This window comes from Hemitrygon akajei, chromosome 5, assembly GCF_048418815.1.
Source record: "Hemitrygon akajei chromosome 5, sHemAka1.3, whole genome shotgun sequence".
NCBI classification, from domain to species: domain Eukaryota; kingdom Metazoa; phylum Chordata; class Chondrichthyes; order Myliobatiformes; family Dasyatidae; genus Hemitrygon; species Hemitrygon akajei.
In genome coordinates, this window is record NC_133128.1 from 143,414,283 (window position 1) to 143,441,354 (window position 27,072).

Sequence of the window (27,072 nt, forward strand, 5' to 3'; positions counted from 1 at the left end):
CAACGGGTAAGGTTTGAGTGAGCTGCATAATCCCGGCAGAAAGAAGAAGGTGGGGGAAAACGGGCACAGAACTAGAGTGAGGGAGAACGGTGTTTCTGGTTGATTAGAGCAACTCATTCATGAATTCCTAACGAATGGCACTGGTACCACAAGGCAAGTCTGTCCCATCCTGTTTAGTTAAAGGCATGTTTTCAGTAAACAGCTTTACATACTCTGTCCAAAATGTCTGAATATTTCAAGCCTTTTTATTTCATAGTTGTGTATTAATTTGACTTAACCATCTCTTTCTGTTTCACCATCCAGCTAATCCAGACAGCAATAACCTCTGCCCCAATGTTGTCACTTATGATCCTCTTCAACTTCCTCCTGAGAATTCCTCTTTTATGGAGAGGAATTTTGTCTGTCGATTCCGATGTCTTCTGGACAATTCGTCAGGTTTCCTGGTACGTAAACCTTGAGCTCTTAACTTTCTTCTCAACATGTAGAGGCCTCGCACAAAACTGAAACAATTCATTCAAATTGTCGAGCTATCTTCCCTACCAGCTGCCGTCCCAGCTGAAACAATATCAGAGTCATACAGCACAGAAACAAGCCCCTCAGCCTACCGTGTTTGCACTAACCATCAAGTCCTCTCCTCGTTCCAGTTTGCCAGCACTTGGTCCATAGCCTTGGTGACACAGATGTCAAGTGCTCATTGAGAAGTAGGACAGAACAGGAACTTTTCCTGCTGAGTCTATGCTGATCAACATTCATACTGATCCTATACCGATTATACTTAGTATTTTTTTTATTCCCATAACCCCTCCAAGTCTTAATCAGCACTTCCAATCCCAGATTCTACCATTAACGTACTAGGCATAATTTACAGCGACCAATTAACCCAACAACTCCATGTCTTTGGGATGTGGGAGGAAACCAGAACACCTGGAGGAAACCCACACAGTCATAAAGATAATGCACAAACTCCGTACAGATGACTCTCAGTCATGTTGGGACCTGTGTCGCTGGCACTATGAGGCAGCAGCTCTACTATTGGCTAATTCAATGGGACATAATTTTGTGGTGATTGGAGAAAAGCATAGGGGGAATGTTAGAAGTAAGTTCTTTTTTTAAAGATGGTGGTAGAGGCAGATACATTTGTGGATTTAAGAAACTCTTAGATAGGCACATGGATGATAGAAAATAGAGAGAAGGGTTGGATTGATTTTAGATTAGGTTAAAACTCATGGGCTGAACGCCCTGTACTATACTGCAGTGTTTTATGTTCTATGAAAGAGTCCAGAAAAGATTTACCAGGATGTCACCTGAGGCTAGAGCAGATGCAGGGCAGATTCATCAGGATGGAGTGTTTCAGTTAGGAGAAGTGGCTGGAGAGGCTGCTTTTGTTTTCATGAAGCAGGTCACTACCTCCTTATGCAAATGAATCCTCGATTTCCTCACTTGCAGACCCCAGTCAGTTCGGTTTGGCAACAACGTCCACAATCTCCATCAGCACAGGTGCACCACAACGCTGTGTGCTTCGTCCCCTGCTCTACTCACTTTACACAGCTCCATTGCCATGTTCAAGTTTGCTGATGATACCATCATCATAGGCCGAATCAAAGGTGGTGAAAAATCAGCACGTAGAAGGGACATTGAAAATCTGACTGAGAGGTGCCATAATAACAACCTCTCACTGAGTGTCAGCAAAACCAATTATTGACTTCAGAAGAAGGAAACCAGAGGTCCCTGAGTCAGTTCTCATCAGGGGAAGAGGTGAAGAGGCTCAGCAACTTCAAACTAGAATTAAAGATGGCGTCAAAATATGACAGAGGGTAGCATGTTCACTTTAATGAATACAAGAAAAGAAAGAAGGAAAAAAATCACTTGGGTGACCCAACAGTGTGGGTTCATACAGGCAACTTGTTAGGAGTGACATTAATGGAAGCATTTATATGGGCCTCTCAGACTTTCCCATTGATGGGAGGTGATCACTCATCTGAAAGTTGTTGGTGAGAGGGAGGGCAATGCTGGCTGCTGGTCCATGTGAGGAAGAAACAGCAATTGTGAAATGTGTCATTTCGATCAAATCAAGTTAGCAAGGATTGTGCCAATATAGTATGCCCACAACTCAGCTAACATGTATGCACCTCTTTTCACTTCCACAAAGAGAAATGATTCAGATTCAGATTCAGATTATTGTCATTTAGAAACCACAAATGCAATGTAGTTAAAAAATGAGACAACGTTCCTCCAGAATGTTATCACAAAAACGCATGACAAAACAGACTACACCAGAAAATCCACATAACGTTAGGCAATCCCCAATCCAGAGTCCAGAGAGACTGCTGCGTATTAATATCGTGCTACCATCTTAACGCGTTCCCCGGAAAGGAGCTCCAATCCCACCAGACAAACAAGACCAAAAACTAAAACTACAAGACCTGCACAAAACCACATAGTTACAACAGTGCAAACAATAGCATAATTGATTAAAAAAACAGACCATGGGTACAGTAAAAATAGTCCAAAGATGTTAAAAGACCATAAGTTTGAAAGAAACCACCACACAGTTTCCAGAACTCCTCAAGGTCCCAATAGACTCGTCATCTCACGCTGGCGGCAGAAGGGAATACCCCTGCTATGGACTTCCATGGCACCGCCCGACTCAGCCTTGCAGACACAGCACACAGTGAAAGCGCCACTGGACCCAGCCTTGCAGACACAGCACACAGTGAAAGCGACCTGATCGCAGCCGACTCCAAGTCCGTCAACCCTCCGAGCCTCTGACCATCCCCTCTGGCACAGCTTCTCCGAGTACCATCCTCTGCCGAGTGTATTAATTGTATTTATAATCACATCCCTATTACCTCAAAGTTCCAAACTACCGAATTGTTGTCACGATTGCTCTGTAGATGACATGACCACCAGTTTGCACACATCCAGCAATATGGATTTAAAGACCAATTCTTTTATTGTTGTTCATACAGACTCCTTCAGAATGAATGCCGCATCTATCACTTGGGAGAGCATATACGACCTTGGTTTAGCATCCAGTTAAATGCCGCTGCGCACACCCCCTCTACAGAACTGCAGTGTCTGCTTCGGGTTTTGTAGTCGAGCTTCTGCACCTTGACATGAAACCTCAGCCTCTTGACCTGGAGACAAGGATGTGGTCAAACGAACCACACGGTGACAGGGATCAAGCTTGTCTCAGGACTTGAGCCTTTCTCCTGCTTTTACAGAACATTTATTTGTATATATGCCAGGGATCTACTAATGCCCACACTCTTCCACTGATCGTATCCTTCTTTCTATTGGTGCCTGTTGAGTGACTCTGTCTGAATTGCAGACCCTGAACTTCCAAGGACGGCTGAAATTTCTGCACGGACAGAACAAGAAAGCCGAAGATGGTACTCCCATCCCTCCGCAGTTGGCCCTCTTTGCCCTGGCAACTCCCCTCCAGTCCCCCTCCATCCTGGAGGTCCGCACCAAGACCCTCATCTTCCAGACCAAGCATAAGCTCGACTTCACTCCACTCGCATGTGACACCAAGTACGTTGTGCGGGTTGGTGGGGCGGGCGGGCGGGCGGGTGGGTGGGAAGTGGTCAATCCTAAATTCTGTCCCTCACCCTCTTCCCGTGGAAGAGCCAGGGTTGTTCCAGCCAGCAGATGACTGAGTGTGGGTGTGGTGGGGAGGTCTGGGTTGTTTGGCCATTGTAAATGCCCCCCTTGTGGTCGGTGGATAGTAAAACGTTGAGTTTGGGAATGTATGAAGAATAGGTTACAGTGAAAATTACTGTAATCTGGGGTGGGATTGGTCAGTAGGTCAGCATTGACAGAATGGGCCAAGTGGCCCATTCCTGCTCGAGGTACTGCCTGAAGGATCGGTAGAGTTCCACGCTTTGTTTTCAAAACCCGGGCCAATTAGACGGATCAGTGCAGCGTTTCTGCTGCCACAACAGGTTGCAGTCAAGGAATCCTTGGGCACTAGTGTGTTCAGAGCTGGCGACCGGCTGGATGAGGAGCCATGCATTGCTCGGTTGCCTCTGAGCTGGCCTCCCAATCGCGTTCTCACCTGCGTGCTGTTGTTTTTACCCCGTCATTACAGGGGCAAATTTATACTGGGTTACACGGAAATGGAGCTGCGGATGCGAGGCACCGGTTACCAGTTCATTCACGCAGCTGACATGATGTACTGCGCCGACAATCACTTGAGAAGTGAGTATAGCAGAAGAGCGCTCGGCGCTGGGGAAGTGACTGGAGGTGGTGGGGGGATGGTCTGGGTAGACAGAGAGCTGTGGCAACAAAGTGGGACTTGAGGCACAGTGCTGGGGGTGGGGGAGGGAGATGGATGAAATCAAACTGTGTGTTGATCGGAGGAAGAAAATAGGGAAGGAGTTTTGATTGTCATTTTGCAAAGTCATTAAAGGATGGTTTTAAGATTAAAGACTAACCTCTGGCTATATATTAAAGATCAAATAATACAATTATATTGTGCCCTTCAGAAGCCTAGGAGGATACAAAACGATTGATGGACATCAAAGAACATATGAAATTTAATCTTCTGTGATGAAAGACAGTTTACACAGAGTTCCCGCCACTGTCTACTGACAGTTATTGAACAGTCCATTAGGGATGACTCCTGTCCCCTCTTGATATTGCAGTGCTATCTTTCATCTGAGAGAAGAGATCATACTCAATGTAATATTCTCCAAATATTAGATATAAGCTTCCCTAGACAGTTATGGATACAGCCCAGTCCATCACAGGAAAAGCCCTCCCCGCCATTGAGCACATCTACAAGCAGCACTGCCAGGAGAAAGCAGTGTCCATCATCAGTGACCCCACCATCTGTGCCATGCTCTCGTCTCGCTACTACCATCCGGCACAAGGTACAGGAACCACAATCAGGAACAGTTATCACCCGGATAACATCAGGCTCCTGAACCAGCATGGATAACTGCACTGACCTCAACTCTGAATTGATTCCACAACCCACACACTCTTGTTCCACTCTGCAACTCATGTTCTCAGTGTTATTTTTAAAATCTGCACAATTTGTCTTCTCTTGCACATTGGTTGTTTGTTATCGCTAAATGTTTTGTTCATAAATTCTATTGTATTACTTTATTTTCCTATAAACGCCTGCAAGAAAATGAACCTCAAGGTAGTATATGGTGACATATATGTACTTTGATAATAAATTTACTTTGAACTTTGATTTTGAAATACTCCATTGGCTGATTGTCCTCATTGGTTTTGGCCCTGGATGTGGAGGGGATGGTTTCTGTTTCGGAGGCATTGAAACTTCCCACTGAGGCAAGGCAGGCACAGTGTATCAACTCACTCTGACACCCTGACACGTGTAGGATGCAAATATGATTCTGTCTGAGCTCTTACAAGAGGGAGGGGTCTGGCCAGCAAAACGCAGTACCTACGTTTCCATCACCTGCCAGTTCAGCCAGTCAGCTGGCCAACCATGAGTACCAGATGAGGTAGAGGTTACATCAGACTTGTTACTGCATCCTCTGTTAAGTCCAGTCCGAAGTGTTTGCTGGAGATTTTTCATCTTCTGTGTGAATTAAGGGACTGGGTGAGACAGAAAGTTGGTGGGTTTAGAACAGAGTGAGCCTCTGGACATGAGCGGGTGGTGACTGTGCTGGAAGACAGACCTCTGAATAGGCAAAGGCAGGTACAGGTAGGCAGGGCAGTGATGTGGTCCCTGTCTAGCTGACACAGGCAGGCTACCAATGGGTACAGGTAAGCAGACAACTGATGAAGGTCATACAGGCATAGGTTGTCTGACCAGTGATATGGTACCTGTGCAGGTTGCATAGATACAGGTAAGCATACCTACATGTTCTGTAGATAGGCAAACCAGTGTTGTGGCCTGTGCATAGGTCACAGGAACAAGCAGCTGTGTCTGAGGCTGAGTTGGATCAGGTTAAAGAGTTGCCCTCCTCTATATTGTTGAGACCCGTCGTAAAATGAAGGACTGCTTTGTTGAGCATCTCTGTTGCATCTGCCATAAGCAGAATTTTCCAATGGCCAACCATTTTAATTCCTATTCCCATTTCTGTGCCGACATGTCATTCCATTACCTCCTCTTCTGCCATGATGAGGTCATTCTCAGGACGGAGGAGCAACACCTCGTATTCTGTCTAGGTAGCCTCCATCCTGATTACATGAACATCGATTTCTTCTTCTGGTATACGAGTGGGGATAGAAAGGCTATGATCTGGGTGCAGGTAGATGAGACTAGGCAGAAGACCAGGTTGGCAAGGACTAGCTCGACCAAAAGGCCAGTTTCTGTGCTGTAGTGCTCATGACTCTAAGAAACAAAATGCTGGTGGAACTTGTACTACACTAAATTTCAGTTTCCATCACCTGCAATTTCTTGCATCTTCATGGAATGTTGGATATTGGGCCACAAGAGGTTTGTTCAGAATGGCAGAACAGGCACAAGGGGCTGAATGCCTGCCGGTTTTATTTCTTCTCATTTTACAGGGACATAGATAAAATGATGTGTTTGGGAATGTGTTAGATTACAGGAATATGAAGTAACTGCACATACGTTGTGAATGTCTTCAGTGGCAGACGTGGAGTAAAGCTGTCATCTGAATAGCATTGTATGGGACCAACCTCAAGGAGCAAAATCTCCGGCAGAGCAGATGATTGATGTCCCAAGAGTTACGCACACTGACGGCATCACCCAGACCTTGGCTTCATGATTGCACCACACATTCAGAATAGAGAGTGGATTCCTTCCCCACAGCCCAGCCTTCATAGAAACATCTTCTCCAAAGTATGGACAAGGGGGGCATTCCCCTTTCTTCCTCCATGCCTCCGCTTGTCCCAGCTTCCTCCACACAGCTATTTGAAGGCCTCCTTTCTGCCTCCAAGCTTCCTACCTGTAACCTTTTGCCGTCCCTTAGCTATAAACTTGTTCTAAAAAATGTTGGTTAAACCACTCCCCTTGGATTTGGACCTAGTATTCCTCCACTTTCAGTTTCCTTCCCTTGTAAAGTTTTTGGAATTTTTCCTGGGTGGTCCAACAAGCAACAGGAAGAGTTTTAGGAGGATAATTATATTTTTCCAGGCAGTTGCTGCCTGCCAATGAACTCAGCTGTCCTAACGTATCCTGGGTCGACCACAGGACTAGCTGAACAGAACTCTCCTTGCCATTCACTGACCATGACTGCCTTTTATTTTGTGGAAACCTGGAAATTCTTGAGCTGAAATTTGTTTGAAAACCAAATATTTGGGCATTAGAGATGAAATTATGTTGCTTGAAAGCAGAGCAGAATTGGAAAGATATTATTTTAAATATTGAAGGCAAAGATTTGTGGATCTTTCTCTTGGGATAGACTGGGGAGAATCAAATCGATTGCATTTGATGTACGTGAGGAATGAATAAAGGATGAAAAGCCTTTTCGTATTCCGTGCTTTCTGATCCAATTGTGCACTGTTTCAGTGATTAAAACCGGGGAGACCGGGATGACAGTCTTCAGGCTGCTAACCAAACAGAGCAGATGGCTTTGGGTCCAGGCCAACGCCAAGCTGATCTACAGAGGAGGCAGACCCGACTACATCATTTGCAAGCAGAGAGTCCTGACGTAAGTGCAGTGTCTGCATGAGCATTTTGTTTACATTTTCTGGCACGCAATGCTCTCTAGGGACTCGCGGCACATGCCGTGCACTCCACAAGACATTTGTTTTAGCTTGGCCATTCACTTGAACAAACTCAGACTTGCTGTTCATTCTCCCGACAGCTAAACCATGTGTTCACCAAGGTCAGTCCTCATCTTGGAATGCTGGTGTTGAAAGGAGTTAGTCCTCATGGCCTTTGCTCAGTTTATGAAAGGGATTCATTCCTAGGAACTTCATTAAGTGGCTAATTAATAAAGTTGAGCGAAATGAACTGAGTATTTTGATACCATAAGACATAGGAAGAAAATTAGGTAATTCAGCCCATTGAGTTTTCTCTGGCATTTGACTATTGCTGATTTATATTCCCGCTCAACTTCATTCCCCTGCCTTCTCCTTGTAACGTCTGATGCCCTTACTAATCAAGAACCTATCAGCCTCTGCTTTAAATATACCCGATCACTTGATCTCCACAGCTGTAATGAATTCCACAGATTCACCACCCTCTGGCTAAAGAATTCCCTCCACATCTCTGTACTAAAGGAATGTCCTTGTATTCTGATACTGTGCCCTCTGATCCTAGATTCTCCCACTATTGGAAATATCCTCTCTACATCCACTCTACTTAGACACCTTTCACTGCCTCTGATAGAGAGATCAATTCACTACGTTTGGACCAAGGCATAATTGAAATCTGGAGCTGAGTGATCCTATTGAAACTAATTGAACATAAATAAACAGATTGCTAGTGAGTTGTGTAACATGTTCCTGGATGGTTTGGAATAGAATGGCAGAGCAGTAATTAAACAAATTGAATTTGCCCTACATTTTCCGCACAGGGCAAAGGGCAAATATTCACGTTCACGACGTACATTTTTACTACATTTGACCAACTTGGCTAAAGTGCTGAAGCAAGCGGCTTTTAGTGCTCGAGATTGGTGCATAGTCTATTACAGAACAACTTATTTGTATTAGGATTGCAGGGTCAAATAAACTGAGGTATGGAAAGTAGGGCATTATTTATTATAACAAAGGTTAGCTTAAATTGAAGACCAGTCCCTCAATCTTTGTAAGTTAAGGAATTGCATACAAAGTAATTTCAGAAATTCTTTTTGCTTTCTTTGGTTTCATCGCTTGAAGACTTTTCTATTCAAGGTCCACCCCATAGTTCTGCTGGTTGTTTAACTGCTGAGTGATGGGTGATTGATAGATCAATCTCAGCAAGTCCCAATGCATTCTATATTTCTTCTGTCAGGGTGACCTGAAGGCATCAACTCTGATGGACCAGAATTAGAATCAGGAACAAAGTTCCTGTTGTTTATCACTGGTGAGGAATTCTGGAAAATCATTGGCCACTTGGATCTGTGGCCTGCCCTAAGTTACTGTAGATTCTGCAGTCTGACAATCAACCCAGTGCTGCCAGGTTTCCTAAACAACCTTGGCTTAAAATCTATTAGTAAGTGGAACAGCCAAGCCAGATACAGGAAGCTTGCCCCTCCCGTGATAACACTAGGTTTATAGTGTCAGGATAACAGGTCAGCCAGTAAGTACTGAGATGAGAAGAAATTTCTTCAATTAGGTTGGGGAATAGTCATTTTAATCCTCAGAAACAGGATTCTGCATTGTCTGTTGATGCACAGTTGTCATGGAAGCTTATTAAGCGGAGGACATGGGGATATGACCAGCTGGTAGGTTTATGACAGAAGATTAGCTATTATCCTATAGAATCGTTGAGCCTGGCCGACTCAGCCACTCCTGCTGTATCAAGAGGGAACAGTCACTTCGTTGGGATACACCAGATCTGAATCTTGACTGGTAGCCATGCACGAGTAGGGTTAATGTGAGCTGAAAATGATTTTCTTTCTCTTTATCCTCAGGAACGAAGAGGGCGAGGAGCACCTCCAGAAAAGAGCGTCCGGGCTCTTCAGTTTCGCTACAGGGGAGGCCGTTCTGTACGACAGCAGCATGATTCATTTGGATCCATCCCTGGCTAAAGGGAAAAGCTCCAAGGTTAATAAGCTTTCTAATGGGGAGAACAGCGTGGAGAGGAAGAATGGAATTGATCCTAGCTCTCTTCTGGGTGTCTTGATGACACAGAATTTATCTGCATATGTCTCACCCCATGAAACGCAGTTTAACCTAGACAGAGCTTTTGCTGATGACTGTGCTGTTCTGAATGTGCCTGGGGACTTCTGTCATTTGGCCCTTGGTGGAAAGAATTATTCTAAACTTCAGGAGGCACTCCCAGGCCAGGATGATCCTCTGGCAGCGGTTATGGATATACTGTCTGATAAGAATGCTGATGAGGACAATCTCTGCAACACTATGCAAAATCTGGATGTGGATGTGGAGCAGGCAGAGTTGGAGCGATGGGAAGAGGTGTTAATGAAAATGAACAGTAGTTCTCCCATTGGTGATGATCTGAATGAGATCTTCAGCACAGATTTTATACTCTCATGTGTCGAGGACATACTGACAAAAGACAGTTCAAAAGCTGATGAATTCTCACACGCGGGTCTGGACTGCACAGAGGGAAACTCGATTGAGCCAAATCAACAAATCTCTCTTGAATCCATGGAGCAAAAGCCATTTGGATTTAATACACAAACCTCAGCAGTGTCCGGCTGTCAACGTTCAATGATAGCTGGAGCCCAGTACCCAGCAATGACGGCTGCCAAGGACTCAGTGACATTTGGAATCCAGAACCCGGTGTTGGCTGGAGCCCAGAATCCAGTACCATTTGGAATCCAGAACCCAGTAATGGCTGTGGCCCAAAATCCAGTTGTCTCCACCCCACAGAACACATTGATACCCACCTGTCCATCCACAACAAGGTCTTGCACCCAGATACCTGCCTGTCAAACCACAGTGTTGGCAAACTCTCAGAAGGCAGTGGTTTCTCAGTCACCCAGCGCAACATTAGTTGGACCTCCAAATGCACATATGCCCATGCCCAACCAGCACATTGAAATCCGGCCAGGAAACCCAATTTCATTGGGACCTTTCCCACAAGACTTTGTCAGAATGAAATTTGGCAGCAACGTGGTAGCTGACACACCCAGCCCCATTTCGTACAGTCCTCAGAGGCCTTGCAGGTCTGCTGTGCAGAAGGTGGGCTGTGGGGGTTCAGCCACTGTGCGACAAAAGCAGTCGGGGAGCATCTCACCTGCAGAGATGCTACAAAGGGACCTGCAGCAGTCCTTACAACAGAGGCCTGAGTACTTGGGGGTAAATGGGCAACAGGAGAAGCACTTTGTAAGCACAGCCCAGCAGCAAGCCCTGCAGTGGCCCCCAGTGCAGAGTGGGCAACAAACTTCCCTGCAGCCCTCTGCCGTGCGGGACCACATGCGGCAGCTGGTGGCGCAGTCCTCCTGCATGTTGGCGCAGGCCGCCAAGGACAAGGCTCCCGCTGTGGCGAATGCGGAGCAGGCCGGTGCCACGCAGCTCCTCTACAGCTGTAGTGTTGCTGTCGACCAAACAACCTCAGTAAATCCGCTGTCGTTGGGGGCCTCGCCTAGCTGCATGTTTGCCTCGTGTGAATACCAAAACCAGATCCCCGTCACAAGGAACGGACTGACATTTCCCGGCATTGGCAGCACTGCTGCCATCCCAGAATACAGTAAAATTAAGATACCTCCAAACCACAGTCCCTTGCAGCCAACTTGTTACTATGAGAACAAGCCATCTAATTCTGTTGTGGGCTCCTCGATCATATCCAATGGGGATCTGAGCTCTTATGAGTCTACCTGTCAGTTTGAGCCAAATTTCAATGATCTGTCAGAGAACTCCATCTGTGAAATTCCAACTAGCCATGTCACCTGGAATTACAGTCATCAGTTCAAGGTGAGGATCAAAAGTCCGTGCAGCTGGTAAACGACTAGTATTGAGGAATGAGTCCGTTTAAGTCAAACGTTGAATCACTTGAACATGTTTTATTGTACATGTGTTGAATCCGCACAAGAATGAAGGGCTGTGTGCTACAGCATATACCAGTAGACTAGAGACATAGAAAACCTACAGCACAATACAGGCCCTTCATCCCACAATGCTGTGCTGAACATGTACTTACTTTAGAAATTACCTAGGGTTACCCAATGCCCTCTATTTTTCTAAGCTCCATGTACCTATTCAAGAGTCTATTAATAAAGACCCTATTGTATCTGCCTCTGCCACCATCGCCACGCACTCACCACTCTCTGTGTTTTAAAAAAAAACTTACCCCTGACATCTCCTCTGTACCTGCTTCCAAGCACCTTAAACCTGGGCCCTCTTGTGTTAGCCATTTCAGCCCTGGCTTGAGGTCCATCCATGGTAGAGTTGAGTCACGCATCATCCAGACTCGGAAATATATTACCGTTCCTTCATTGTCACTGGGTCTAGATCCTGGAACTCCCTCCCCAACAGCACCTTCACCAAAAGGATCTCAGTGGCTTCAGAAAGTGACTCAGCACCACCTTCTTGGGGCAATTGGTGAAGGGCAGTAAATACTGACTTCTTGAAAAATAAATGAAAGTCTGCAATCACTTGGCTGGGAACAAGGTCACTGCTAATGAGATGGGGGTGAAGGTTGTCATAACCAGGACATGGTTGGAAAATAAAGAATTAAATAAAACAGAAAAAAATATTTTACTCACAAATGAATGGGGCAAATTTGGGCCTGTTACATTCGCAATAGTTGATGCTCAATTTTTTAATAGAAGTTATTTGGAGAAATGGGAAAATGTTGGGCTACATTACCTCAGCACACTACTCCCTCACTGCACTACTTCCACAATGCTCCTCTCCCTCAGTTCATCACTCCCTTGATGCACCTTTCGCTCTGTACACCAAACCCAATGATGCTTTAACCCCTGCAATTAGAGCAACACTCCATCAGTTTTCCATCTCCAACACCCACAAACAGTAACTCATGAAGCCAACTCTGACAGGAAATACTCCTCAAGCCAAATAAAACTTTGCAGCATCATCGGTGGTCATTCATCCTAGTGTTGATGAGAAAACATGACTTCCTCGGAACTGCAAGAGATTTTGCAGATGTTGGCAATCTAGACCAACAAACACAAAATGCTGGAGGAACTCAGCAAGTCAGGCAGCATATGTGGAGAGGAGTAAACAGTCAATGTTTCGGGCTGAGACCTTTCATCAGGACTAGAAAAGAAGGGGAAGAAGCTGGAATAAGAATGTAGGGACAGGGAAAGGATTGGCAATTGATAGGTGAGGGAGAAGGTGGGTAGGTAGGGGAGGGGGAATGAAGAGGGGAGCTGATAGGTACACATATTTGGAGTTGGAGAGTTCCCTCTCTATTGATCTCTTGATCTTGCTTACTCTGTACTCTCTCCCTTCTGTAACTTAATAGAAGTAGAAAATAACAATGACTAATGAGAGGGAAATTGCCTCGAGTCAATGGCCTTCAAACTCTCCAGGGCTGTACCTGATAATGTGTCTTTGTTTGATGGTCCATTTTGTTTAATTGATCTTATCCTGTTGGAATACTAGCCAATGAGTATAATTAAGTGGTTCATAAATGATTTCATCCTCAAAGCCCAGTTTTCAAATGAAGCCCAGTATTCAACCTGCCTTTCTTCACCCTGGGTCTATATCCTCTTATTCTGCCGGGACTGAATGCTTGGAAGTGTTTGCCAATTTAATTTTCTACACTCCTTTCAATGTGACATTTGATAATACTGTGTTGGGTAGAGAAGGGCTAAATGTTAGCTGTTCCCTTCAATGATGCCAGCATGATTGAAACTGTTCCGGAATAACTGAAACCTTATAAACCAGATTACAAAGTACAATTTACTCAGTGCCATGCTAATGAAAATGGTTCTCCCTGGAAGGAGAACAATTAAAACTATTTCAGTGTTGCTTCAAATTTCTCTAATGCTGATGATGTGACTTTGTGTTTCTTGGAGACCACCTTGTTCTGAAGATCAAACTTCATTTTCATGAAAGGGGAAAGGAAACTGCAGGCACTGGAAAGGAGACAACCCCTGAAGAAGCTGCAGATTCTCAGCAGGCCAGGCAGCATCTGTGGCGAGGGAGACAGAGTCAGTATTCCAGGTTGATGACCTCTCATTGGAACAGCACAGTTCTGAAGAAAGATCATCAGCCTGGAGTATTAACTCTGCTTCTTTCTCTGCTGACCAGCCAATTGAGTCTGCTTTTATCCCATGCTATGTTGGACTGCCACTGAAGATAAATCCCAATTCTCCATGTGGTTTCCACGGCCTGACTGCAGATAGTAGCTGTGCACCTGTCCCTGAAACAACAAAACCATGGGCGTGTGCCCACTGTTCACGTACATCATCATTTTTGTCCCGTTGACACTACTGACTACCTCATGAAATGTGGCTTGTCTGTAGCTTTCTGAAAATCAAAAACAAAATCTACATTAGTATGTCGACACAACACAGGCAGCCTGCTAGAATGATTGTCCTCAAATCACACTCTTCCCCCCTCCCCATTAACTTTTTTGTGCTGTTTTCACCGAACCATAGACATGTCCTTCCTCCTGTCCATCCAGCCCACCACCTTTTATTCGCTTGCTCCCAATTCTGATGTTAATTATGCTTCTCTTTCTGCCAGTGTTTCCTGACCCATGGAGCATTTCCATCCTTCGCTGTTTTTACTTAAGGTTCCTTTTGCCTTTTTGTGTGGGTATTGTGTATTTTGATCTGATAGGGTACAGTCGACTTTATACCAAAGTTATGAAAAGAATGAGGATCCTATCCATCGGAAGATCTTTACAGATGCAACGCAAGAACATTCCTTCTACATTTTTCCCCATTAGCAGTAGTCCAGGAGACCTTCTTTTAGAGTAAACATTAATCCATACCCCAGTGTGCTTCCTCAGACACTACCTTGAAGAAGAGCAGAGTCCTTATCATTCAATCAACATGCTTTCAGAAAGAGTAGATCATCTGGTCATCATCGCACTGCCTTTGAGGAGGATAGTACAGTCGGCGCTCCTTATCCGCGAATTCAACCAATGGCGAATCGCGAAAACCCGGAAGAGCTCTTCCAGCACTTGTTGTTAGAGCATGTACAGACTTTTTTTCTTGTCATTATTCCATACACGATGCAGTATAGCAACTATTTTACATAGAATTTACATTGTATTGGGTATTATAAGTAATCTAGAGATGGTTTAAAGTATACGGGAGGATGTACATGGGTTATCGTGGATCGGGATTTAAAAAATCGCAAGTTCTTTTAGTCGGAAAGTCGGAACAGGTACGTCCGGTATTATTAAGCATCAGTTAGTCAAACGTTTGTTTTAGTATATAGTATATGTTTTACCTTTCTATGCATATAAAACACTTAAGAACGTATGTTTCAGTGCCGGGCTCGGGAACCGTTCCCGAGTGCGAGCCAGTGACAGATCACTTCCGAATGCGCTCTCCACCGTGCTGGGTTGATGTGGAGGATCAAAAACTCAAAACCCCAAAACCCAATAATTAAACCACTGCCTTGCTTAGTAATAATTGTAGCTTTCATCGGGGCAGGGCCTTTCTCACTTTATCCTTTAAAATTGTTCCAATCGTTGACTGACGTAGCCTAACGCTTTTCCAATGACTGATGGTGTTTCACCTCTTTCCGATCGCTTTATTATTTCCACTTTATTTTCAATTGTGATCGTGATTATTTTCGTGAACAGAAACACTGTGCATTCAGAGCTCTGGTGCCGGGTCCTAATGTCCTCCGCACTGAGACAGGTTAAATAAGGTCTGGGGTTCTGCTGGGTCCTAAGGTCCACCGGATTGAGACAGGTTGAATAAGGGACTTGTGCATCCGTGAATTTTGGTACCCGCGAAGGGTCCTGGAACCAATCCCTCACGGATAAGGAGGGCCGACTGTAGTATTATTGTAGACCCGCTGACTATTGGAATTTGTATGATCTCCTGTGTCTGCATAGGTCCCTCCCCACATCTCAAAAACTTATTGGGTGAAAGGATAATGGGCCACTGTATAGTTCCCCTAGTGTGCAGGTGAGCAGATCAAGAGCGGCTGGGGTGTTGATTAGAAAGTGGGGAGAATAAAATGGGTTAGAGTGGGATTAGTGTGTTTATATTTTTAAAAAATAGTTGATAATCAGCATGGACTGACAGGACCAAAGGGTCTTCTCCTGTACTGTATCCCTCGGACTCTTTGTTGCTTCTGGTGAGTTAAGGTGTGTACCTGGCCTGCTGTACTTCCTGCATTACAACAAAGAATTTACGAAGTAGCTGTCATCTGTTGAGTTATTTGGAGCATCCTAGATATAAATGGTGCTATATGAATGTAAGTTTTGTTCCCCTTTTACCAGCTTATTTATTGGACATTTCATTTTATCACTGCACGTGGTTCCTGCTTGTTTACAAAATGGCTGCATCAACTGACAGATGTGTCGATCACTTGAAAGTGATTCATTAAATAAAGGATGGGATTAATGTAGGAGATTGATGGGATGGCAGAGTTTAGACGGGATGAAGCCCCTGTTTCCATGCTGTATCTCTGTATGAATATGAAGATCAGGACTCTAATGAACTAAAGGGTTTGAAGTTCAAAGTATATTCATTATCGAAGTTAAGTATATGTCACCAAGTTCTACCCTAAGATTCATTTTCTTTCAGGCATTCACAGTAGAACAAAGAAATACAATAGAATCAATGACAAACTACACAACCTCACCAATGAAAAACATAGACTGGCAAGCACTCAATGTGCAAAAGAAAACAAATGCGTAAATACAAAAAAAGCAAATAATAGTAATGATAATAAATAAATAATTCTGAGATCATGAGTTGTAGAGTCCTGTCCTTGAAAATGATTCTGTAGGTTGTGGAATCAGTTTAGTGTTGAGGTGACTGAAGTTATCCACATTAGTTCAGGAGCCTGATGGTTGAAGGGTAGTAACTTCCTGATCTTGTCGGTATGGGACCTAAGGCTCCTGTACCTCCTTCCCAATGGCAGCAGTGAGAAGAGAGCAAGGCCTGGATGATGGGGGTTCCTGATGATGGATGCTTATCTCTTTGTAGATGTGCTCAAGGACGGGGAGAGCTTTTCCTGTGATGGATTGGCCTGTAGCCACTACTATTTGTCATTCTCATCAGTGCAAGACTTTTCCATTTTGAATGTATAATTCTCTGATCCCCTTCTGTACTCAATGCATTACTTGCTTATGTTCCAGCAGGGAGAAGCTCTAAATTGAGGGAAGTAAATGTTGGATGTCCCTACTGTTCTGTTTCTTCCAAGAGCACCGAGCCATCATTGTTTGTGCTTTATCGGACTGAGGAAGGTCATCCATGATGCCTGAATGTTTAATAGTGTTTCCTATAAGCAGGACTTTCAGAAAAAGGAGGAAGTGACTAAAGATGCAGATCCACTGTTATGCATCTCAAGCATCATATACTCCACATGTTTTGTGATTGATTTTTCTATTGCCCTGTATAAAACATTAACTTTTATATTTTTGTATCGAAAGAGATGTAAATCCTTTGCATCGATGTTTCTTGTATAGTCATGAGCTAAGCACTTCATCTTTTTTTTTGACAAGATCGAAGTTTTAAAGCTCACTGCTGCTTTTTTGTCTGCTTTGTGAATGGAGAACCTTTTAATGAAGGAGATGTTGAGAGGGTCGGTCCCCAAAAGCAGCCTTTCACTGAGGATATTTTAACTGATTGCTAAGTATTAATTGAAAAGCAAAGACATTTATTTTGGAGCCTAACTATCCAAGTGCAGAGGTGCGATAACAGGCAGATATAAGCCACTACCCAGGTGGATGCCAGTGAGACATTGGAGTTTGGAGTTCGCTCGGTATAACTTCTGAAGTGGAAACTTTTTTTTACGAAAAGAACAGCAGAAACATTTCAACTTTTTAAGCTATTTATATATTAAATCAGTACTTTAAAGATCAGAATTGTGTAAGACATATTGTATGAGAAAGATTGTGTTTTGATATTTCAAATGTCACAATAAAGGATTTATCTGTTATGTAAGTTGATAAACCAGACTTTGTTCAGCCCTGTGCCAAAAAACAGTTTACTGCTACTTTTTACTGAAATGTTATGTTTTATAAATGTCTAAGCAGAGATGGCTGTTGACAAATTGTATCAGTTTGTTTAATATTAAAACACTTTTTGGGCAGTAAACCATCATTCCCAAAAAAAACTTATTACTTTATCCCCCTAATGGTTTCACTGTTTATGTCACTAAGTTAGAGCGCAAGTGATACACAACTGTGTGGATACAGTTAACATAATTTTTCTCCTCATTCCACTCTTTGTTTTTGATGTTTTCTCTGCACTTTGTAATCTAATGGTGCATGAGGTGGAGGGCACTGCATCCTTGACATGCTTTGCAGGAAAATCCAAACATGCAATGCTGGCAGGCTCTTCCAGACATTGTAGGATCACAGATGTATTGCCTCTGAAGTGTTGTGAGAATGCCTACTTCCACCACCCACAGGTAGTGTGTTCAATGTTTCACCCACTCGCTAGTGAAAAGTTTCATTTCCAAAAACTCTCTTAATCTCCTTCCCCTTAAATAAGACTCTGTGGTTATGACCTCCTTGGTTAAGGAGAGAAGCTTCTCACTATTCACCCTGTCTATTTTGTATAATTGTATTCAGATTTGCATTTTGGGAAGCCACGTGTGGATAGAACTTTTCACATGAACGGTAGGACCCTAGATTGTGTTGTAGAACAGATGAACCTGGCAGTACAGAAGCATGTTTCTCGGAAAGTGGCATCGCAGATACACAGGGTGGTGAAGAAGGCTTCATCAGTAAGGATTTGAGCTTAGGGATTGGGCTGCTGTGCTTCCGTTTAGGTTTATGAGAGAGTTGCTGGGATTCAAGGGTCTGAGCTATGGGGGGAGATTGAGTGAGATGGGACTTCATCTACTGGAGTGCAGAAGCATGAGTGTTGACCTAGTAGAGGCATGTAAAATCAGGAAGGGCATTGATGGGCTGAATGGATGCACTTTTTTTCCAGGGTTGGGGTATTAAGAATTAGAGGGCATAGGTTTATGGTGAGAGGGGAGAGATTTTTTAAGAACCTGAGGAGTAACATGGTCACCCAGAAGGTAAGTAGTATATGGAATGAGCTGCCAGAGGAAGTAGTTGAAGCAAGTGCAGCAATTTAAAAGGATCTTGTATGGGGAAAGTTTAGGGTGATAAGGGCTAAAGAGAAGCAAATGGAGCTAGCTTAGATGGAAATCTTGGTCAATGTGGACAGTAGAGAGGAAAGACCTGTTTCCACACGAACTATAAGCCCCACTAAGATTAAAAACTTGGAGATGAAGCTGCACAAATATACTGTGTTGGTGCCAGGGATGAGGGGAGCTGTTTTATAAAGAGTTTGGGGAAATGTTATCAGCACTTACGTTTAGATGTTTAGGGGAAGCAAGAGAGCCACTGGCTTACAGCTCCAGTGACCTTGGTTCAATTGTGATCTTGAATGCTGTCCGCGTGGAGTTTGCATGTTCTTTCTGTGACCATGCAGGTTTTCACTGAAGGCTCTGGTTTCCACACGTGTGGAAGACGTGGGGTTTTGAAATTAGATGGCTGCATGTGTGGGGATGAGGGGCTGAATCTGAATTGACTTGATGGGAATATGGAGAGAATTTAAAATGGGATTAACGTAGGATTAGAGTAAATGGGTCAGACTTGTTGGGCCGAATGGCCAGTTCCTGTGCTGTATGACTATGACAGGGTAGGGAGGGTGAAGGTGGAGCCTCACTTCCTAAAGCTTTGGGGGTCAGGAACCAGAATTTGATCTTCAGATACCTGAAGGAGGCAGAGGGAATGCCTCTAAATGTCATTCAGAGAAAGGGTAAAGCGCCTACTTTAGAGGATTGGTGTTTGTTGAAGGAAGCTGACAGTCAGGTGGGCTGTGAAAGAAAGAGGAAAATAAGGTTTTGACTAAACATAATAAAACTGGGGAAGTTTCTTCTCTATGTAGACAGGGAAGGATGGGTGAAGGTGTTGGTGCAGAGTAATGGGAAGTGGGGTTACAGTTGGTGAAAGTATCAGGGAGGTACTGAGTGATCTGTGTGGGATATAATGAATGATCTATGCTTACAGAGAATTATCCAGGAGGGAAGGGGTACAGAGAAAAGGGAGTGTGTGCATTTGGAGTGGCTGTTATTTGATTGAATTGCTTGGTTATTTTGAACCTCGGGGCGTGCAGCGTTGCATGGGACCGTGGATGTCCGGAGCAGGGAACTGAGGGGACTGGACACTCAGGAGGTGGGGGGGGGGGGAGGTGGACAGCTGCCCGAGTCCACAGAGTTGTAGAGATATACGTGGGAGGGAAGCAGAAGATGTGAGTGAGTCTGGGATTACGTCTGGTACTGGCTCGGGGTGGGGTCGGGAGTTTGGTTGGATTCCGAGTAAGTGCAGAATGTTGCATTGGGATTAATGCAGAATATTTAATCGTGAATAATGTAGAATGTTTCATTATTGTGAGTAATGACGTTTTGAGTCTGGGAGTTAATACAGAATGTTGCATTGGGGTTAGTTTACAATGTTGCATTGGCGTTGATGTAGGTTGTACTGTGGTTAAAGAAGAATATTGCAATAGGGTTAATGCAGACAGTGATATAGGACTTACTCCAGGCTCTGGCAAGTAGGTTAGCACAAAGCATTGTATGGCTTTTATGTAATATTGCAAACCATGTCATGGCATTTAATACCATCTGTGCTCTGGGGAAATGAATCATCATCGCTGTAGGGCATTAATGCAGTCTGGCATGAGGATTGATGTAAGCTGTTATGGGACAATTAATGCAACTATGGCATGGCATTTAACTGAAACTTCAAAGTTCAAACTAAACTTACTATCGAAGTACATATCTACCACCATATACAACCCTGATATTCATTTTCTTGTGGACATACTCAATAACTCCATAATAGAATCAATGAAAGACCACATCAACTTAGGTGTTCAACCAGTGTGCAAAAGACAACAAGCTGTGCAAATACAAAAAGAAATATATAATAATAAATAGATAAACATATTGAAAACATGAGATGGTATCCTTGAAACTGAGTCCATCCATTTGTTGTGGGAGCATTTCAGTGATGGGGTAATGAAGTTACACCCTCTGGTTCGAGAGCCTGATGTTTGAGGGGTAGTAACTGTTCCTGAACCTGGTGGTGTGGGTCCTGAGGCTCCTGTACCTTCTTCCTGATGGCAGCAGTTAGAGGAGAGCATAGCCTGGATGATGGGGTCCCTGCTTTCCTGCGACACTGCTCTGTGTAGATATGCTCAATGGTGGGGAGGTCTTTTGTTGTTAGGCTGTTTTGTGAACAGCGGTGTGGGTCCTGAGGCTCCTGTACCTTCTTCCTGATGGCAGCAGTTAGAGGAGAGCATAGCCTGGATGATGGGGTCCCTGCTTTCCTGCGACACTGCTCTGTGTAGATATGCTCAATGGTGGGGAGGTCTTTTGTTGTTAGGCTGTTTTGTGAAGGTGCGTTGATTGTAATGTTATCTTGTTTTGCTTGTTACTAGCATGAAGTCAGTGATGGCTGATGGAGTCAAATGTAACCCTTCAAAAAGGCACCAGGGCAGGTTAAACTCCAAGCTGGAGTGCCTGACAGGCCTCCTCCCTTTTGATAAAGAAGTTACATTCACTCTGGACAAGCTCCTGATACTTCACCTGAGCATCCAAACTTTCTTCTGGGATGAGTTAACAGAGTGAGAGGCAATGAGTGACCCATGCTCCCTGTGGCTGCCTCAACAGTGCAGAGATGAATGGAGCAGAGAGTGGGAGACTGCAAGCATTTTGTGGATACAGGTATACAGACCATGATATACCTCACATAGCTGTGTACTGTTAAACTGAATCATTCCCCTACATTACAACAGTGCCGACACCTCAGAAACACCCCATTGGCTGTAGGATGTCCTGAGCTAATGAAAGGAGAGTCATTCATGCCAGCTTTTCATCTCCTTTCTCACAGTCTGAGCCAGTAAGTATACTTTGAGCATCGCCTCGTCCTTAACAATGCTTGATTGTTCATGAATTCATATCCCAGTCCCTGAAGGGTATCCGGAAGAACAGCAGTCTCAATGTTAAATAAAGCCTTTCCTCTTTACTTAAAAAACAAACCGGGGTCATATTTTTGAATTTTTGTTTTCATGCATATTAATTTTGGGAATGTGTCTTCTCAGTAATGTGTGGAGAGAAACACTTTTCAAGGAAGAGTCTGAGCAACATTTTGCTTTGCCGACACATTTGTTTGTAGTGCTTGAGTTAAGAGAAAGTGAATTCTGTTTTAAAAATATTGGATGCGATTAGGTCATGGTAAATTCATTCCTTTTTGTGTTAGCAAAGTGGGTAACTTGTTTTGATTTGACATTCTTGCGCACTGAAGCTTGAACTTGCTATTCTTGTGTAGCTGTGTTGTAAAGATGGACAACTATTTACAAAAGTGTGCTTTACTGCTACAAAGAATGCATTCACACTTTCTTTAAGTATTGATATAAAATATGCTGATCATTTTAAAATATCAGTCAATAGAACTTAATTATGGAGCCTGAGCTTTTTCTGTGAACGGAATTGATAGGGGGGTGTTTTACCTCCATTGTAATCAACAGAATGCAGTCAAATGTACGTTTTGATGATCTTCCTGGATGCTTTAGTTTTTTTCTTGTGCACTGCAGGACTTCTTCCCCTATGGCTGACATTAATAATTTCAAGAAGTGCTATGTAAATAATTTATAAAATGGAGTCGCCACTTAAACATTTTTTGATCACCTGCATAATGGTATTTGTTCAGGAGGCCCGCTTAGTTTTTTTTGTACATTCTTAAGTATGTTGAAGTCTGAGGTGAATTTAAAACCATTATAGTTTTTTTTCTTCTTGGACTTTTATAGGCAGCAGTGCAAAGAGGCCACTAACTGGCCTCGTGTGGTGTTGGAGGGCATGGAGGACATTGGCTGCTGTCGTGTTTCGTGACAGATTTTTGATTAAAAGCATAATATTGTGTGTGGTGGAAGTGGAGTTTAAATAATGGGCAGAACCAGACCCTTCGGCCCATCCTGTCCATGCCGAATCATTTATCGGCACATATTTCTTGGTAGTTGTGGATGCAGCTCCCAAATGGCCAGAGTGTTCCCAGTAGCCTCTGATACAGCCTCGCACTGATGTGTTGAGAAGCCTCTTCTCAAGGACTGGTGTTCCAGAACACTTAGTCAATGACAGCGGACCATAGATGGAATAGTTTCCATCCATTCTTGAAAATGAATGGAATAAGACACATTACATCTGCACTGTACCACCTAGCTACAAATGGCTTGGCAGGAAGTGTTGCCTGTGGTCCAAAGAATGCTCTGTGTGCAATGTCAGTAGATCACCCTACACCGACACTGAATCAGAAGCTTGCCAATTTTTTCCTTGCATATCACAATGCAGCACACACCACAACCAACAACTCACCAGCTGTGCTGTTCCTGGGTCCTCCCTTGCACTCACGCTTGGATCTCCTCAAACCCTGTCTCAGGAGGAGTATGCAGGACAAACAGCTGAGACAGACTGAGGGCTCCTCAAACAAGGAGGTTCGATGTTTCATTCCTGCACAAGCTACAGAAATGATCAAAATTGGGTACTTGGAAAGATTAAAGACAGAACCAGACCTGTCTCCTACACAGTGTAGATTGTATCTGATGTCATTTAGAGGTGACACATCAGTCTGTTTAGGAGACCAGAGTCAAGTGTTTGAGAAGAAAGGTAACCAGAGCAGTCAGAACCACTTCCTGCAGTCCCAGAGTCAACTCCTACAACCACCACGGAGGAGGCCCCAGAACCTGAGATTGTTTCGCAGACACAAGTCTCTCCTGCCAAGCAGAGTGACTCCTCATCAGGAAAGATGCCACCATGTCATAACTGTGCACCTCACTGAAAGTATAAAACTAAAGGAAAACTAGTTATCCCCAGATCCATGATTTTCTTCCAATTAATTTTATGTTTTGGAGTTGAAAAACATAACAGTGGTAAGGAAGGCAATGTTAGCATTTATTTTGAAAGGTCTAGGATATAAAAGCAAGGATATAATTCTGAGGTTTTGTAATGCATTGGTGAGACTGCAATTTTGGACCCCTTAGCTTTGAAAAGATGTGCTGGCATTGGAGACGGTCCAGAGGAGGTTCATGAGAATGATTCCGCGTGTGAAAATATGAACGTATGAGGAGTGTTTAATGGCTCTGGGCCTGTACTCACTGCAGTTTAGAAGAATGAGGGGAATCTGAGCTGGTTACACCCAGAGTGCAAGGTTGAGATGGTGAATGGGTGGGCATCAGGGCAAGTAAGGGGAGTAAGCAGTCAGTGCACAGCTCCCCTCTGCTATAAGTACACAGCTTTGGATACTGCTAGGGGAGATGACCTATCAGGGCACAGCAGCATTGGCCAGGCCAGTGGCACTCTAGCCGTCTCTGAGGCTCAGCAGGGAAGGGTAAAGTCAGGCAGAGTGATGGTGATAGCAGACTTGATAGCTAGAGGATGGACAGCAGATCCTGTGGCTGAAAGAGAAGCCAGGATGGTGTGTTGTCTCCCAGGTGCTGGGGTCCAAGAGGTCCTCAATCAGCTGCAGAAGATTCTAAAGAGGGAGTTAGAAAATACAAATATAGGTGGAGGGGCAGGTAGTGTTGAGGAAGCAGGGAGTCTGCAGAAGGACTTGGACAGGAGAATGGGCAAAGATGTGGCAGATAGAATTTAGTGTAGGGAACTGTATGTTCATGCACTTTGGTAGAAAGAATAAAGGCATAGACTGTTTTCTAAATGGGGAGAAAATTCTAAAATCAGAGATGTGAAGGGACTTGGGAGTACTTGTGCAGGATTTTCTAAAGGTTAATTTGCAGATTGAGTCAGTGGTAAGGAAGGCAAATGTAATGTTAGCATTCATTTTGAGAGGACTAGAATATAAGAGGAACGATCTGAGGCTGAGTATTGTAAGCAGTTTTGGGCCCCTTATTTAAGAAAAGATGTGCTGACATTGGAGAGGGTCCAGAGGAGGTTCAGAGAATGATACAGGGAATTAAAGAGTTAACATATGAGAAACATTTGATTACTCTGGGTATGTATTCACTAGAGTTTAGAAGAATGAGGTGAGGATCTCATTGAAAACCATTGAATATTGAAAGGTCTAAATAGAGTTGATGTGGAGAGGATGTTTCCTCTAGTGGCTGAATCTAGGCTCAGATGCATGCCTTCAAAATAGAGGGACATCCATTTAGAAGAGAGATGAGGATGAATTCCTTCAGCCAGAGGGGGGTGAATCTGTGGAATTCTTTGCCATGAATGGCTGTGGAGGCCAAGTCATTGAGCATATTTAAAGCGGAGGTAGATAGGCTCTGGATTAGTCAGGGCTTCAAAAGAATGGGTTGAGGATGACAATAAATTCTACCTAATTCTGCTCCTATGTCTTCTGGCCTTATAAGTGATTAACTACAAAGTCTATCAGCTTCTACTTAACTTGAACATTTTGAATATGGACAGGTAACTTTGCAGAATTACAAATTACAGTGGGAACACATCACAACCGGAAGAACTCATTTGAATGTTTACATGCCAGTGACCGGTTCAAGGGGTTCTAAGTACAAAACTCCAGCCACCCAATGTATACATCCTTAGTTATAGTACTGAGGGGGCTCTGTGGCTGTACAGCTAAATATTGCTCTGTCATGAAGCAGAGGAAAATGTGTGTCCTTTAACTTGACCCTTGATGAAGGATCTCAGGCTGAAATATTCAGTGATTATTTCCCTCCATGGATGCTGCCTGACCTGCTGAGTTCCTCTATCATTTTGTGTGTGTTGCTTAAGAAACCTTGGTTCTGGCTGAATGCCTGCTGTAATGATGTGTTATTACAGAAGGTGGTAACTTAATTCTTTCTCTGATCTCTTCATGAAGATTTCTTGTCTTTTCCAATCTTTTTATTAATATCAAGATAATGGATATAACATAATATTGCTACACAATTATTGGGATTACATTGTTAATGGATAACATAAATAATTATATATTCAGTTAATACAAAGGTAATAAACCTCCCAAGAATGTTCGAGTACAAATGTAGAATACATAAAAAAGGATTAACATACCTGAAAAGAAAAAAAAGAAAATATACCCCCCCAAAAAAAAACTAATCTAAACAATACTAACCAAAAAAAACTAAGAAAAGAACGTGGGCTGTTTATAACATCAAAAAAAAGAAAGGACCATTAGTGTCGTAAACTCTGAACCTCCCTGCATAGATTAACACATGAGAATAGGTTTGGAAGGAGGTCAAATCGCATCATATGAAAGTGTTGAATAAAAGGCTTCCAAGTCTTTTCAAATTTAATGGATGGATCATATATAACACTTATGATTTTTTCTAAGTTTAAACATAATATAGTTTGAGAGAACCAATGAAATGTGGTGGGAGGATTAATCTCTCTCCAATTCAGCAAAATAGATCTTTTAGCCATTAATGTAAGAAATGCAATCATCTAACGCGCTGAAGAGGTTAAGTGGTGTGGTTCTATCATTGGTAAACCAAAAATTGCAGTGATAGGATGAGGTTGTAAATCAATATTCAAAACCATTGAAATAATGTCAAAGATATCTTCCCAATATCTTTTCAAAGAGGAACATGACCAAAACATGTGGGTTAAAGAGGCTGTCTCAGAGACATCTATCACACACTGGACTTATATGAGAATGATAACGAGCTAATTTTCAAAGTAGTGCACAGGGCTCATATATCTAAGGATAAGTTAGTTCATGAAGATTTCAATGCCAATTAATATGAACATTAGCTATTGCCTTCCCCTGCGTAAGTTAGAGTTACGTCCCCCACCTAAGACTAGGTTTTGATAGCCTTAAATAGCAAGACCATGACCTGCTTTGACTCCTGTCATCCATATACAAATAAAAGTTGAAGCATAGGCTTCCAGCACAGAAAGTCATACCATGCTGGTTTGAGGAGGCGAATGCACTTCTACATGATTGCTTTGAATCGATACACTTGTCCATGTTTAGCTGTCATCACGTCGTGGACTTTGTCAGCAAGTGTGTTGAGAACCATGCACCTAGGAGGACAATCCAGAAGCCATAAATGATCTGGGAGATTCACCCGCTATTGAAGTCTAGGATTGCACCATTCAAGTTAGGTACCCTGACCTTTACAAACAATATTGAGATATGACCTGCATAAAGTAACCATTGATACCAATAGACAATACCAATTTCCAGACAAGCCATCAGTTGTGGCAGGGCGGGCATGCTGCAATGGGCTACAGAGTGAATTTGGGCAGTATCACCAACAACAGCGCATTGCTTTCCTCTAAACTTTCAAAGTTCAAACTACATTTATTATCAAAATATGTATACATTATACAGCCTTGAGATTTGTCTCCTTACAGGCAGCCACAGAACAAAGAAACCCAAAAGAACCAGTAAAAAAAGAAAGTCAAACA

The 27,072-nt window shown here is 43.4% G+C and overlaps 1 protein-coding gene across 4 annotated transcripts in view; it reads left to right on the forward strand.

Moving 5' to 3' along the window:
- LOC140728256 (aryl hydrocarbon receptor-like) overlaps nt 1-17,601 on the forward strand; it is a 166,715-nt gene extending 149,114 nt beyond the window's left edge. For 2 of the 4 annotated variants that reach the window (XM_073046742.1, XM_073046746.1), the window contains 5 exons: nt 304-443; nt 3,332-3,534; nt 4,091-4,200; nt 7,457-7,598; nt 9,507-11,793. In XM_073046742.1, the coding sequence (XP_072902843.1) occupies nt 304-443; nt 3,332-3,534; nt 4,091-4,200; nt 7,457-7,598; nt 9,507-11,502 (2,591 nt within the window). In that variant the 3' untranslated portion in view covers nt 11,503-11,793. Of the gene's footprint in view, nt 1-303; nt 444-3,331; nt 3,535-4,090; nt 4,201-7,456; nt 7,599-9,506; nt 11,794-16,798 lie in introns of those variants that run through there. The other 2 variants (XM_073046745.1, XM_073046743.1) reach the window with 2 other exon arrangements.
- The last annotated feature ends 9,471 nt before the right edge of the window (nt 17,602-27,072 follow it).